This window comes from Erpetoichthys calabaricus, chromosome 8, assembly GCF_900747795.2.
Source record: "Erpetoichthys calabaricus chromosome 8, fErpCal1.3, whole genome shotgun sequence".
NCBI classification, from domain to species: Eukaryota; Metazoa; Chordata; class Cladistia; order Polypteriformes; family Polypteridae; genus Erpetoichthys; species Erpetoichthys calabaricus.
Genome location: NC_041401.2, coordinates 188,073,529 through 188,087,198, shown reverse-complemented (window position 1 = coordinate 188,087,198; position 13,670 = coordinate 188,073,529). Strand labels below are relative to the sequence as shown.

Sequence of the window (13,670 nt, the reverse complement as noted above, 5' to 3'; positions counted from 1 at the left end):
GGTGCTAATGATCATCAATGTCACACGTAGGTTGAAACACAGTCATTAACTGAAACAGAAACAGCTTCAAACTGGGTGAGGAACAGCCAAACTCTGCTACCAAGGTGAGGTTGTGGAAGACAGTTTCATGTCATGGCAAGATGGAGCACAGCAACAAGACACAAGGTAGTTCTACTGCATCAGCAAGGTCTCTCCCAGACAAAGACCTCAAAGCAGACTGGGGTTTCAAGACGTGCTGTTCAAGCTCTTTTGAAGAAGAACAAAGAAACGGGCAACGTTGAGGATCGTAGACGCAGTGGTCGGTCAAGGAAACTTAGTGCAGCAGATGAAAGACACATCAAGCTTATTACCCTTCGAAATCAGAAGATGTCCAGCAGTGCCATCAGCTCAGAACTGGCAGAAACCAGTGGGACCCAGGTACACCCATCTACTGTCCGGAGAAGTCTGGCCAGAAGTGGTCTTCATGGAAGAGTTGCAGCCAAAAAGCCATACCTCCGACGTGCAAACAAGGCCAAGTGACTCAAGTATGCACGAAAACATAGGAACTGGGGTGGAGAAAAATGGCAGCAGGTGCTCTGGACTGATGAGTCAAAATTTGAAATATTTGGCTGTAGCAGAAGGCAGTTTGTTCGTCGAAGGGCTGGAGAGCGGTACAATAATGAGTGTCTGCAGGCAACAGTGAAGCATGGTGGAGGTTCCTTGAACGTTTGGGGCTGCATTTCTGCAAATGGAGTTGGAGATTTGGTCAGGATTAATGGTGTTCTCAATGCTGAGATATACAGGCAGATACTTATCCATCATGCAGTACCATCAGGGAGGCGTATGATTGGCCCCAAATTTATTCTGCAGCAGGACAACGACCCCAAACATACAGCCACAGTCATTAAGAACTATCTTCAGCGTAAAGAAGAACAAGAAGTCCTGGAAGTGATGGTATGGCCCCCACAGAGCCCTGATCTCAACATCATCGAGTGTGTCTGGGATTACAAGAAGAGACAGAAGGATGTGAGGAAGCCTACATCCACAGAAGATCTGTGGTTAGTTCTCCAAGATGTTTGGAACAACCTACCAGCCGAGTGTGCAAGTGTACTTAGAAGAATTGATGCTGTTTTGAAGGCAAAGGGTGGTCACACTAAATATTGATTTGATCTAGATTTCTCTTTTGTTCATTCACTGCATTTTGTTGATTGATGAAAATAAATGATTAACACTTCCATTTCTGAAAGCATTCTTTGTTTACAGCATTTTTTCACACCTGCCTAAAACTTTTGCACAGTACTGTATGTCTCTGTTTTATGCCATGTTAATGTTTGTGATGCTCCATCTGTTGGAAAGACAAATTCAATACGGATGTTTTCATTATATGCCATGTGGTATGGGATTTATAAAGGCAATGTTAAAATTTTTTATACGGCATCTGTTGGAATGACAAATGCAATACGTATATCTCCGTTATATGCTATGTGAATGTTTGTGATGCACCATCTGTTGGAATGACAAATGCAAGGCATTTTTTTCTACAAATATTTATGATGCACCATCAGTTGAGTATTGCTAATGTGGGCAAGCTATTCTTTTAAATTTATTGAAAGTGCTTTACTTTCTAACACAATTTTGTGTGGTAAATACATACATACCCTTTTTGACTTGAAAAATGCCACACATATCCAACAGATCCAACATTAAAGACCAATTAGAGACCCCTGACCTATGTATTCACTATGGGGACACCTGGAGAAATAACAGCAAAAAATATAAATGTGAAAACTATCATTGCGTCATCTTATAATTAAAATTTTATTTATTTAGTGTGATTTGAATAATCATTATGGGCTACATAGTGGTAACTTCACAGGTGAAGGACTACAGCTTGAGTCCTGGCTTTTGTGCCTTTTATTTTGGAGTTTCTACGGCCTTCCCTTGTTTATATGGGTTATCTTTTGAGGTTTGTGGCTTCCTCCCACAGTTAGTTGCTTGTAGATTGATTAGCAAAACAAAATCGAATGTGGGTACACGTGTGACTGTGCCATATGCTGGCGTAAGACTGGTTTTGGACTGATGTCTTGTCAATGTGCCGTGGAAAAGTAGTAAAGAATAAGAAGGAAATCTGCTTTGTGGCATGAGGCTCATGGGAAGTGTAAGCAAATTTTGACTGATAGGTGAACATCTTGAAAAACACGACAAATACGAATCGCTTTTTTATGTCAAAATTTAGATAGACACGTGTTATGTCATGGTGTGACTCACTTAATCCAGACCAGAGGCTTGGGGCGGTGACTGGAGACTATCCCAGTTAGCATAGGGCGCAAGGTAGGAAAAAACTCTGGATAGAGTGCCAGTCCATCGGAGGACACACACACACACACACACACAACATTCAGATGCCATGCAGAGAGAACCCGGGAGGTAAACCCTGGTCTTCTTAATGTGTGCCACACTCAGATGCACATTAAAAAACCAGAATTTTTATGAAACATCTAAACACAATTACAGAGCCCTGCCTGTTGTGCTCACTGTGTGGACGTGTGACAGTCACAGCTCTATGAATGTGATGGACATCCCATTGCAGAATCTTTGGCATTAATATGGAGTTGGTGCCCCTTTTGTGAAAGGCCTTCTGCAAGTGTGTGTCTGTGGGAATTTGTGCCCATTTGGCCAAAAGCGCATTTGTGCTGAGGTTGGATGAGAAGACTGAGCTCATAATCGGTGTTCCGGTTTATCTCAAAGGTGTTCATTAGGGTTGAGGTCAGGGCTCTCTGCAAGTTCCTCTATCTCTTTATAGACCTGGCTTTGTGCACAGGGGCACGGGTCATGCTGGAACACAAAAGGGCCTTCTCCAAACTGTAGCCACAACACTGGAAGAACAATTTCTTTGTATGCTGTACCATTAGCAAAGCCCTTCACTGGGACCATGAGACCAAGCCCAAACCCTACCATTATGCCTACTACACCAAACTTAACAGTATGCGCTCTCCTTCTGGAAGATAATGTTCTCCTGGCATCCGTCAAACCCAACTTCACCCATCAGGCAGCAAGATAGTGATGCATTGATTCATCTCTCCAAAGAACACGTGTCCACTGCTCCAGAGTCCAGAGGCGTTGTGCTCACCAGTCAACGCTTGGCTTGCGTACAGCTGCTTGGCCTCGGAAACTCCTCTTGTGAAGCTTCTGACAAACATTTCTTGTGCTGATGTTGCTTCCAGAGGCAGTTTGGAACTCTCTTATGAGTGATGCGACAGAAAATAGGTCATTTTTACACACTCTACACTTTAGCATCCAGCGGCTTTGCTCTGTAAGTTTCTGTTGTTTGCTACGTCATGGCCAAGCTATTGCTGATCCTTGACGCTTCCACTTCTCAATAACAGCAGTTATGGCTGATTGGGGCAGGTGTAGGAGAGCAGCCCATACTTGGCATTAACATTTTAGGACTTGTGTGTCGCTGCTTGGCCATGAAAGCCCATTTCATGAAGCTCCTGATATACTGTCCTTGTGCTCATGTGCTTCGACAAGACATCACTTTGGAACACAACTCTGTTGTGAGTGATGCCAGAGAGGATGGGCGACTTTTACCCACTTTAGCACTTGGTGCCCCACTCTGTGTCTATGTGTGGCTTACCACTTTGAGGATGAGCTGCTGTTGGTACTTGACACCTCTGCTTCACAACAATACATCGTAAATTCCCCTTGGGAACAATCAAGTATTATCTATCTATCTATCTATCTATCTATCTATCTATCTATCTATCTATCTATCTATCTATCTATCTATCTATCTATCTATCTATCTATCTATCTATCTATCTATCTATCTATCTATCTATCTATCTATCTATCTATCTATCTATCTATCTATCTATCTATCTATCTATCTATCTATCTATCTATCTATCTACAGTGCATCCAGAAAGTATTCACAGTGCATCACTTTTTCCACATTTTGTTATGTGACAGCCTTATTCCGAAATGGATTAAATAAATTTTTTTCCTCAGAATTCTACACACAACACCCCATAATGACAACATGAAAAAAAGTTTACTTGAGGTTTTTGCAAATTCTTTAAAAATAAAAAAAATTGAGAAAGCACATGTACATAAGTATTCACAGCCTTTGCCATGAAGGTCAAAATTGAGCTCAGGTGCATCCTGTTTCCCCTGATCATCCTTGAGATGTTTCTCCAGCTTCAAAATTCAGTTGATTGGACATGATTTGGAAAGGCACACACCTGTCTATATAAGGTCCCACAGTTGACAGTTCATGTCAGAGCACAAACCAAGCATGAAGTCAAAGGAATTGTCTGTAGACCTCTGAGAGAGGATTGTCTCGTGGCACAAATCTGTGGAAGGTTACAGAAAAATTTCTGCTGCTTTGAAGGTCCCAATGAGCACAGTGGCCTCCATCATCCGTAAGTGGAAGAAGTTTGAAACCACCAGGACTCTTCCTAGAGCTGGCCGGCCATCTAAACTGAGCGGTCGGGAGAGAAGGGCCTTAGTCAGGGAGGTGACCAAGAACCCGATGGTCACTCTGTCAGAGCTCCAGAGGTCCTCTGTGGAGAGAGGAGAACCTTCCAGAAGGACAACCATCTCTGCAGCAATCCACCAATCAGTCCTGTATGGTTGAGTGGCCAGACGGAAGCCACTCCTTAGTAAAAGGCACATGGCAGCCCGCCTGGAGTTTGCCAAAAGGCACCTGAAGGACTCTCAGACCATGAGAAAGAAAATTCTCTGGTCTGATGAGACAAAGATTGAACTCTTTGGTGTGAATGTCAGGCATCACATTTGGGGGAAACCAGGCACTGCTCATCACCAGGCCAATACCATCCCTACAGTGAAGCATGGTGGTGGCAGCATCATGCTGTGGGGATGTTTTTCAGCGGCAGGAACTGGGAGACTAGTCAGGATAAAGGGAAAGATGACTGCAGCAAAGTACAGAGACATCCTGGATGAAAACCTGCTCCAGAGCGCTCTTGACCTCAGACTGGGGCGACGGTTCATCTTTCAGCAGGACAACGACCCTAAGCACACAGCCAAGATATCAAAGGAGTGGCTTCAGGACAACTCTGTGAATGTCCTTGAGTGGCCCAGCCAGAGCCCAGACTTGAATCCGATTGAACATCTCTGGAGAGATCTTAAAATGGCTGTGCACCGACGCTTCCCATCCAACCTGATGGAGCTTGAGAGGTGCTGCAAAGAGGAATGGGCGAAACTGGCCAAGGATAGGTGTGCCAAGCTTGTGGCATCATATTCAACAAGACTTGAGGCTGTAATTGCTGCCAAAGGTGCATCGACAAAGTATTGAGCAAAGGCTGTGAATACTTATGGACATGGGATTTCTCAGTTTATTTATTTTTAATAAATTTGCAAAAACCTCAAGTAAACTTTTTTCACGTTGTCATTATGGGGCGTTGTGTGTAGAATTCTGAGGAAAAAAATTTATTTAATCCATTTTGGAATAAGGATGTAACATAACAAAATGTGGAATATCTATCTATCTATCTATCTATCTATCTATCTATCTATCTATCTATCTATCTATCTATCTATCTATCTATCTATCTATCTATCTATCTATCTATCTATCTATCTATCTATCTAGTAGCACTTTTCTTTTGACTGGGGCAGATCTATCACACATGTAGACTTATGGCTAAGGTGGCATCCTATGGCAGTGCCATTTTTAAAGTCCCCAAGCTCTTCAGTATGACCCGTCGTTTTGATTTGATGCACCTGTTAATAATGAACTCATTAATTTGGAGGAATGTCCACATCCTCTTGGCCATGCAGTGTAGATTCGAATGATCATTTATTGTGGAATGCACTTTATCTTCACTGTTTTTGAAGTGAGCAGGAAGAGGTGGCCCTTCTTTTTGATCTTGACACACTACTCTCATCTTTGTACCTGACAATGTATGTTATCGTCAGCTGTAATCTGTGTTTACCTGATACCAAAGGTGCCTGAAGAAATCACATCTGCTGTCGGATGCCTGCATTGATGTGTGCTTATAAAGCGCATTCTATGGCTGCACTAAAGCAGTTCAAAGTATTATCTGGATACTGTGTGGTTTATAACGGTGCAGTGTGCGTGAAGTGAACTGTTTTTTCTTGCTGCCCTTCTGCGATTGGCCAGGCAGGCTCATTTCCTCGCTATGTTTTGAAAGAGCTATGAAAACAAGCAGTGAGTCTGCACAAAGATAACACACCATGTTCAAGTTAGGAAGATCTCTTCATAGATACTTGAAACATTTCCCCTCTTCATTTCCGGACATTGACCAGCACTCTCGTGGAAAAGAAAAGACAAAAAAGAACTTCACAAAACTTTAGCACATTTAGAATGGTGGAATCAAATGTGAATAATGAGACATATCATTCACTCTCCTATCATTCCCTTTGGGTTTTTATTTTTGTTGTTGCTTGTTTTGTCTTCAGTAACTTCTGGGTGCCTGAAGAGCAAGTGAAAGAACACGTATGTTGTGATCATGGCCGGGAGCAGACAGCAGGAAAGACGAGAACTCTGGAAGAGGCTTTCACTGGACAGCAGCCTTGTGGTAAGAAATTGTTATGATATCTGAGTCACAGTTTACATTACCGAAAAGGAAAGAGACAAAAATGTACAGTAAGCCAATTTAGTGGTCTTGGTTGTGTTTTTTCTATGATGCATTTCTACCAGCCTTAGAATAATTCCTCATTCTATCCTACTAAGATTATTAACAAAAATGAATTTTTATGAGCTGTTTTGTAAGGAAAAGCAGTCAGGTGCATATATATATATATATATATATATATATATATATATATATATATATATAGGTATATATATATATATATATATATATATAGGTATAGGTATATAGGTATAAATATATATAGGTATAAATATATATAAATACTATATAATATATATTTGTATATATATTTATCTACTGTATATATATATATATATATATATATATATATATATATATATATATATATATATATATATATATATATATATATATATAGGTATATATATATATATATATATATATATAGGTATAGGTATATAGGTATAAATATATATAGGTATAAATATATATAAATACTATATAATATATATATGTATATATATTTATCTACTGTATATATATATATATATATAATTATATATATACATATATATATATAGAACACACCTGTGACATATTCTGTAAGTTTTTAAGGTTTTATTTTCCAGTAGTGCCCCATTGCCTCCATTGTAAAGTGCCAGTGTGGGCAGATTTCATTAAATTTATAGAAAACGCTTACCTATAGAGCAAAAATCATATGCATAAATACCACTTTTAAAAGGTATAATTTGGGTTGAAAAATTCCGAACGTATCTTTTAAGTGTGTCATCTGCACAAGCAGGAGTGAATTGTTAGGACCCAACAAATCTGAAAGTTTTGAATGTTATTGATTTATATTTCCAAAAGCATGCTGACCGAGCTACTTTATCCCTGGACTCAATCTTTATCCTGTTGAATGTTTTGGGGGAGTGTAGGGGGCTGATTTCCTTCAGGTAAGCACCTTGAGCATAGGATTGGTGCTATATAAATAAAATATATAAATTAAAATGTATTATGTGTCTCAGTGATAAGAGAAGTCTGTGGTGAAGCGTGACTTTAAATAAATAATCGGGAGGTCCGGAGTGTGCAGCCACCAGGCGGGTATAATGTGTGCCACTCTGAGGTTGCTTGGCTGAACGCGCATTCACGTTCAAATGCGGGCGGGTGGGTCAAGTCCTTCATTCACACCTTGGAGCAGGTGGGGGGCGAGCATGAATGCTTGTGCTTGAGTAGAGCCTGAAGGAGGCGACTCCTGCTTATTTACTTGGTCTCCCTCAGGAGCAGGGGAAGTGTGAGCGGCTCGGTGTGGCTCCCTGCAGAACGCCATGGGACTGACACCTCTAGGAGACCCGAGCCAGGATCTAAAGGTTGCCTGCGCCTGTCAGTGGGCATCTCTTCTAGCTGCGGATACCGGTAATGGTTACTTAAGGGGGAGCACCAGAGTTTGGAAGGAGCACAGAGGCTCACGACTGTGCCTGCCTTGATTTTAACCTCGTTTTATTGGGTCCATTTATTTGACCCTTTTTAACCTCCTCATGCACCTTATTTATTGAAGAACTGAAGCACTGCACTTTTGGACACAGTTTTGTTTCTAAATTAAAGCACTAGACACTTGCAGCCCCCCTTCGCTGACTGTGTGCGTCCTCTGTTGCCCGGCTCATCCTTATGTCTGTTAGTAGTGTTTCTGGGGTCAAGCGCTTCCAGAAGCTACCATGGAGTGTGGAGCCGACCCGGACTGTCCCAGTCATTTGAAATGTTAAAGAGAAACTCCTTTATCTTGTTTATTAATATACTAGACAAAGAGCCCGTTTCGAAAAAGTAAGATGAAACGGGCACAAGTGGAATAGTAATAAGTATAAGCACCACAAACCTGATATAGGTGTATTGAATGAATGCGTAATTATGCCTTGAGCTGTAGTCGAAATCGCCTTTCAGGCCTCTAGAGCTTTAATCGAAGTCGCCTTTCTCTTTGAATTTTTGCGGCCGTAAATGCACCGCCTACCGCATTGTTGGGGTTGGATGTCGGTCTCGCAACGTTATTCGGGCAGCTGCGCAGAAGGCGACTGCGCATTCGGCTCCAGACGGACATGAGTGAGTGAGTGAGTGAGTGAGTGAGGAGGCTGGTGAATTATATATAAGATAAATGCTGGGAAAGCGTCAGCGTTCACTCACTCTTCACAGGATAACTGTAATGACAACGTATTATAAAAACCTGCCGCCTGTTTCTTGTGTGGATTTGCATTCTGTTTTACGATCCCTGCCCCTCTGCCAGTCTGCCTGACACTTAATAATGCACCGTGCCACTTTAGTGGGGGCCTGATGTAGAAATGTTGCCAGTTGTGTCTTGCTGTGTTACCGACAGACAATGGAACTGCATTTAGACTGCTGGCCCGGCCCCACTTCCCACCCTACATTCACCGCCAATGTTCTGTTTATCTAAGAGGGGCTCGGGGCTCAAGCAGCTGAGAGGAGGGTGGGGACGTCAGGCACATCTGGACATCTTTCTGCACCTTAATGTCTCTGGTGTATGTGAAAAATCGGCATGCAAACATCATCTTGCAGGATGTTCAAGACGAGATGTCCTGTATTTTCTAGAACAAATATTTGCCAGGTTTGGGTGATCCACATTTGCCCTACCTGGCGCACCCGTTGTTTGTTATATTCATGTGGTCTTTTTACAATGATGTAGGAGTCAGAGACCCTGCTGGATGTTTTATGAGAAGTTCTTTTTGCCAAAAAGATCTTTGAAAAAATAAGAAAGACGTGTGTCAGGTGTCCTTGTTACAAAAAATGAACGTTTAAAAATAGCTGGTGTGACTGAAAGGTGCTATATGAGCGCCGTCCCGACACAGACAGACATGGGAGGCACACTGATAAAACAAATAAATGTTTAATTTCTATTTCTTCACCTGTGGGCAACGCCTTCCTCGTTCCCACAGGCACAACTCCACACAATACTTTTCTATTTCTCTTATTCTTCCTCCACTCCTCCTCCGTAAGCTTCGCCCTCCTCCTCCCGACTCTGGCCTCCGGAGTAGTGGCTGCTGGCTCCAGAAGTGCACCAGGTGCTTGATGACTTCATTTCCGGCAGCACTTCCGGATGTGGTGGAAGGACTGCCCATAAGTAGGGAATCCATTCCCGTTAATTTGGGAATCCCGCATGTCATGCCCTGGGATGACACAGTGCACAGGCATCTCACATGTGAACGGTTTTAGAATGCGCGACACTTATTTTTAATAAAACTACTGCAATATGTTGACACCAATAAAAGACTAACTTAACTACAAGCTGTTCATGCTGTCATATACAGTAAGTACATGTATCTAGTTAGTTGCGGTAATAAGAGCGTAGAAGGCACAACGTGTCCAGCGTGCGGTTGTCCAGGCGAGAGTGCACATTCGTGCAGAAGTACGCCAGCCGCTGAGAAAGCACGCTCTGCCTCCACTGAAGTAGGTGGCACAGTCATCAGATACTGATACACTTGTTCTAAACAACACCCACGCTTGCCGTTGCTCTGAAACACCGCCATTTCAGCTTTTACTGATGCATCCAGTTTCTTGTCATCATTCTGTGATGGCAAGTTTCTTGGCACAGATAATGCGGATGCAACAGACTGACGCATTGCAATTTCAAGTTGCTGTTCAAAGCTGTTGTCTGATGAAGTGCAAGCTGCAGCAAAGGCGCCACCTTAATTATTTTCAACTATAACTCTGTTATTTCTTGATCAATTTTTACACTTTTACACGCTGTTTATGCGAGCTTGGCCATTCCCGTTCAGCCGGGAATTCCAGCAGTTTCATTGCCTGGGAATGCGGGAATGAAAAATGTCCGTGAATCCCAGGCTCCCTACCCATAAGGGCTCAGCAACACCAGCTACAGCACCCCCTGGCGGCGCCTGCGGATCCCAACAGGGCTGCACCAAACTCCAACTCCCATGAAGCCCTGCAGGAGTCCGATGCACCGCTGCAACCCAGGGGAGGTTGCCATCTAGCGTCCCGGGGAAGGTAACGCTTTGGCGACACTTGCACCCCTGGTCCTCTCAGCGTGGAGGTGCCCCAGCCGGGCAAGGGCCCCGGTCTCATGCTACACTGGCCATTTCTATATGTTACTAGCTGATTTGCCGGCTTCGCAGTAATTTCACTAAAGTTTACAAAATAAAATATCACAAAATGGAAAAGGATACTTTTTCCTGATGTTTTATTTCAAATAAATCAAAGATGACAATTTATTTTTATGAATTTCATACTAAGAACTCACCCCTTCTCGAATTACTTCACAACAAACTGCAGTCTCAATTATCGCTAAGTTGAAATAGATAATAGAAATCTGCTCATCGATGTGAGCTAAATAAACATTTTTTATTAAAACACATCTTTATTTATTAGGATCTGCTTTTATATTTCATATAAAGCATTCGTGAGACACGAGATCTCTCATAATAGCTCAGCAATGGTAACATTAATTAATATGCTATTTGTTATATCTTTATCTTTTTAAGATGAATTTCTTTAAAATACTTATTTTTTAAAACAAGTGTTAAATACATATTCACACAGTACATTTTTAATATTTGAAAATATATCAGGTCTTTATATTTCGAGTTATATGCACTGAATCACATATTTGACTGCAACTTTTCCATAAGGGCTCTTTTATACAATTTATCCATCCATCCATTTTCCAACCCACTGAATCCGAACACAGGGTCACGGGGGTCTGCTGGAGCCAATACCAGCCAACATGGGGCACAAGGCAGGAACCAATCCCGGGCAGGGTGCCAACCCACCGCAGGACACACAAAAAGACACCCACACACCAAGCACACACTAGGGCCAATTTAGAATCGCCAATCCACCTGACCTGCATGTCTTTGGACTGTGGGAGGAAACCCACGCAGACATGGGGAGAACATGCAAACTCCATGCAGGGAGGACCCGGGAAGCGAACCCAGGTCCCCAGGTCTCCCAACTGCGAGGCAGCAGCGCAACCCACTGCGCCACAGTGCCGCCTATACAATTTATTATGAAGATTAATCTTTTTTTTATTGAATTTTTACATATCTCAGATTTCATCAATAATTGTTTATTAAAGTTGCTTCTTATATTTTCTTCTCCAAAAAATGTTATTATGTATGATAATCAAATTTGTAAAAAACATACTTCTCCCATTTCACCCCCTCAGGGGCAGAATTTGGAAAAATCCTTTTTTAGTGGGTGCCTACAGGTCTCCTCCAAATGGCATGTTTCTTGGACCAATGGTTGAGGCTGGGTGTTGGTATGTCACCCAGTCAGTCACTTTTCATTTATATACAGTATATACTAGGGGGCTTTGCCCCCTGCTCACTTTGCGAGCCAACCCACTCCCCCGTGCCACGTGCCAGCCACGTTGCGTCTCTGCCGCTCGCATTGTGAAAAGGGGTTGGCTGAATGTATGCTTTGGAGATGCGGATGGATCACCTGCCATCTTTCTGCTCCTCCTGCCATGCTGCTTGTTCTGCTCCTCGTGTTGTGCGTCGATCATTTCTACGCCTGTACAGCAGCTGTCCTCGCTTACCTACCCCAGTCCCCCAATCCGGGGCGTGGTAAGTGCCTGCCACTTCGCCTCTCTGCCGCTCACGTTGTGAATTGGCTGAATGCACGCTAAGGAGATGCGGTCGGATCAGCTGCTGTCTTTCTGCTCCTGCTGCCGAACTGCGTGTTCTGTTTGTTGCACTATGCGTCGATCATTTAAAAGCCTGTACAGCAGCTGTCTGTTGATCTCACTGCTTTGTCTTGCGGGATGTTAAAGTGTCTCTCGCGGGACGTCTGGACTGATTATTCAGTCAGTCATTTTCCAACCCACTATATCCTAACACAGGGTCACGAGGAGGTTCCTTATTTTCTGAATTTGCACATAGATTATTGTTGTTCTCTTTTGCATCCTTTTTTTGCCACCTTCTCTCTCCAACGCTTTTGTGTCTCTTTTCGTGTCTCTTTCTTCTTTGCTTAGTTGTTCACGTGCCATCTAGAACGTATAACATTTTTAAGAGCTGGGAGCACATGAAGGGTGTCTGCCAAAAGCATTCCAACATCTGCAAGGTTAGATGTCCGTGAACTTGTTTTAAAATTGTTTGTAAGTAGGGTGTGACGTGCAAAAGTCACCATCTCATGCGTCTTGCTTCCTAAGGTAGTGATGTCTAGTTTCGCGTGACGTCAAAGTGTCTTCTCCTAGATGATCACATCCCGACCCAAGATTTTTTTATATAATAGATAGACATATAGATTTTTCATCCACTTTAAGCGTTTTGGTTATTTTAAATTCCAATTGTAGAGCTTTTTAAGATGTAGGTACAGGTAAGGTGTACGGTTGTGCGGTATGGAAAAAGTTCAGAGGAACCCCATTTTTAAAACGGTATGGGTCCAGCATTTCTTTCATTTTGGCACTGGATGTAAAATGTAGTTTTCAAGCACCTCGTGCTCTGTCTTTTATTATTAGTACGATGGGACTTCAAGGGGGAAACCTGCTCTTCGATTATTAAATTGAATATATGCACTCGAGTCACCAAAGACGGGTCAGCACTCATTGGTCTTCAAATGTATTGTCGGTGCCAAAGCTGATAGACTGGCATCTCGACTAAGAGGGAGGGTGGTTCCTGTCCTACTCAGGATGCCATAAGGTGAAGGATCCAGGATGGGCAGGCATCCCAGCCCGGGTTGGCTTCCAGGTATTTTCCTGAATGGGAATATATAATGTTAGGATGAGGAGGGCCTGTCTCTTGGGGGCATGTAGTCCCCCAGTACGCCAGAAAGCATGCATCCCTAGGATAGAGCTCCCATTTGTACACTCGCACGGTGCCTTGGGAGTTGGTGTCCTAATAGACAGGCCTTTTGGGGTACATGGGTGCCTCCAGACGGAACTGTCAGGAGGCGCCATTGTTTGTGGTGTAAAAGAAACACAAACAGAAAAAGGTTTGGGGTTCCACCCCGTATATTTTAAATCTTCTGTTGCAAAGTTGTGGACGTTATATTTTACGAATGAGAATCTTGACCAGTTCACAGTCTCACTCTGACCGAAAGGGATGAACCCTTCCGTCTCATTATTAGTATTTT

General features: G+C 42.7%; 1 protein-coding gene across 3 annotated transcripts in view; it reads left to right on the top strand.

Annotated features, from left to right (window-relative positions):
- Positions 1–13,670, top strand: part of LOC114656379 (nck-associated protein 5-like) — a 771,015-nt gene that overhangs the window by 52,462 nt on the left and 704,883 nt on the right. For all 3 annotated transcript variants that reach the window (XM_028807983.2, XM_051930744.1, XM_051930745.1), the window contains exon 2: positions 6,424–6,542. In XM_028807983.2, the coding sequence (XP_028663816.2) occupies positions 6,474–6,542 (69 nt within the window). In that variant the 5' untranslated portion in view covers positions 6,424–6,473. The remainder of the gene's footprint in view (positions 1–6,423; positions 6,543–13,670) is intronic.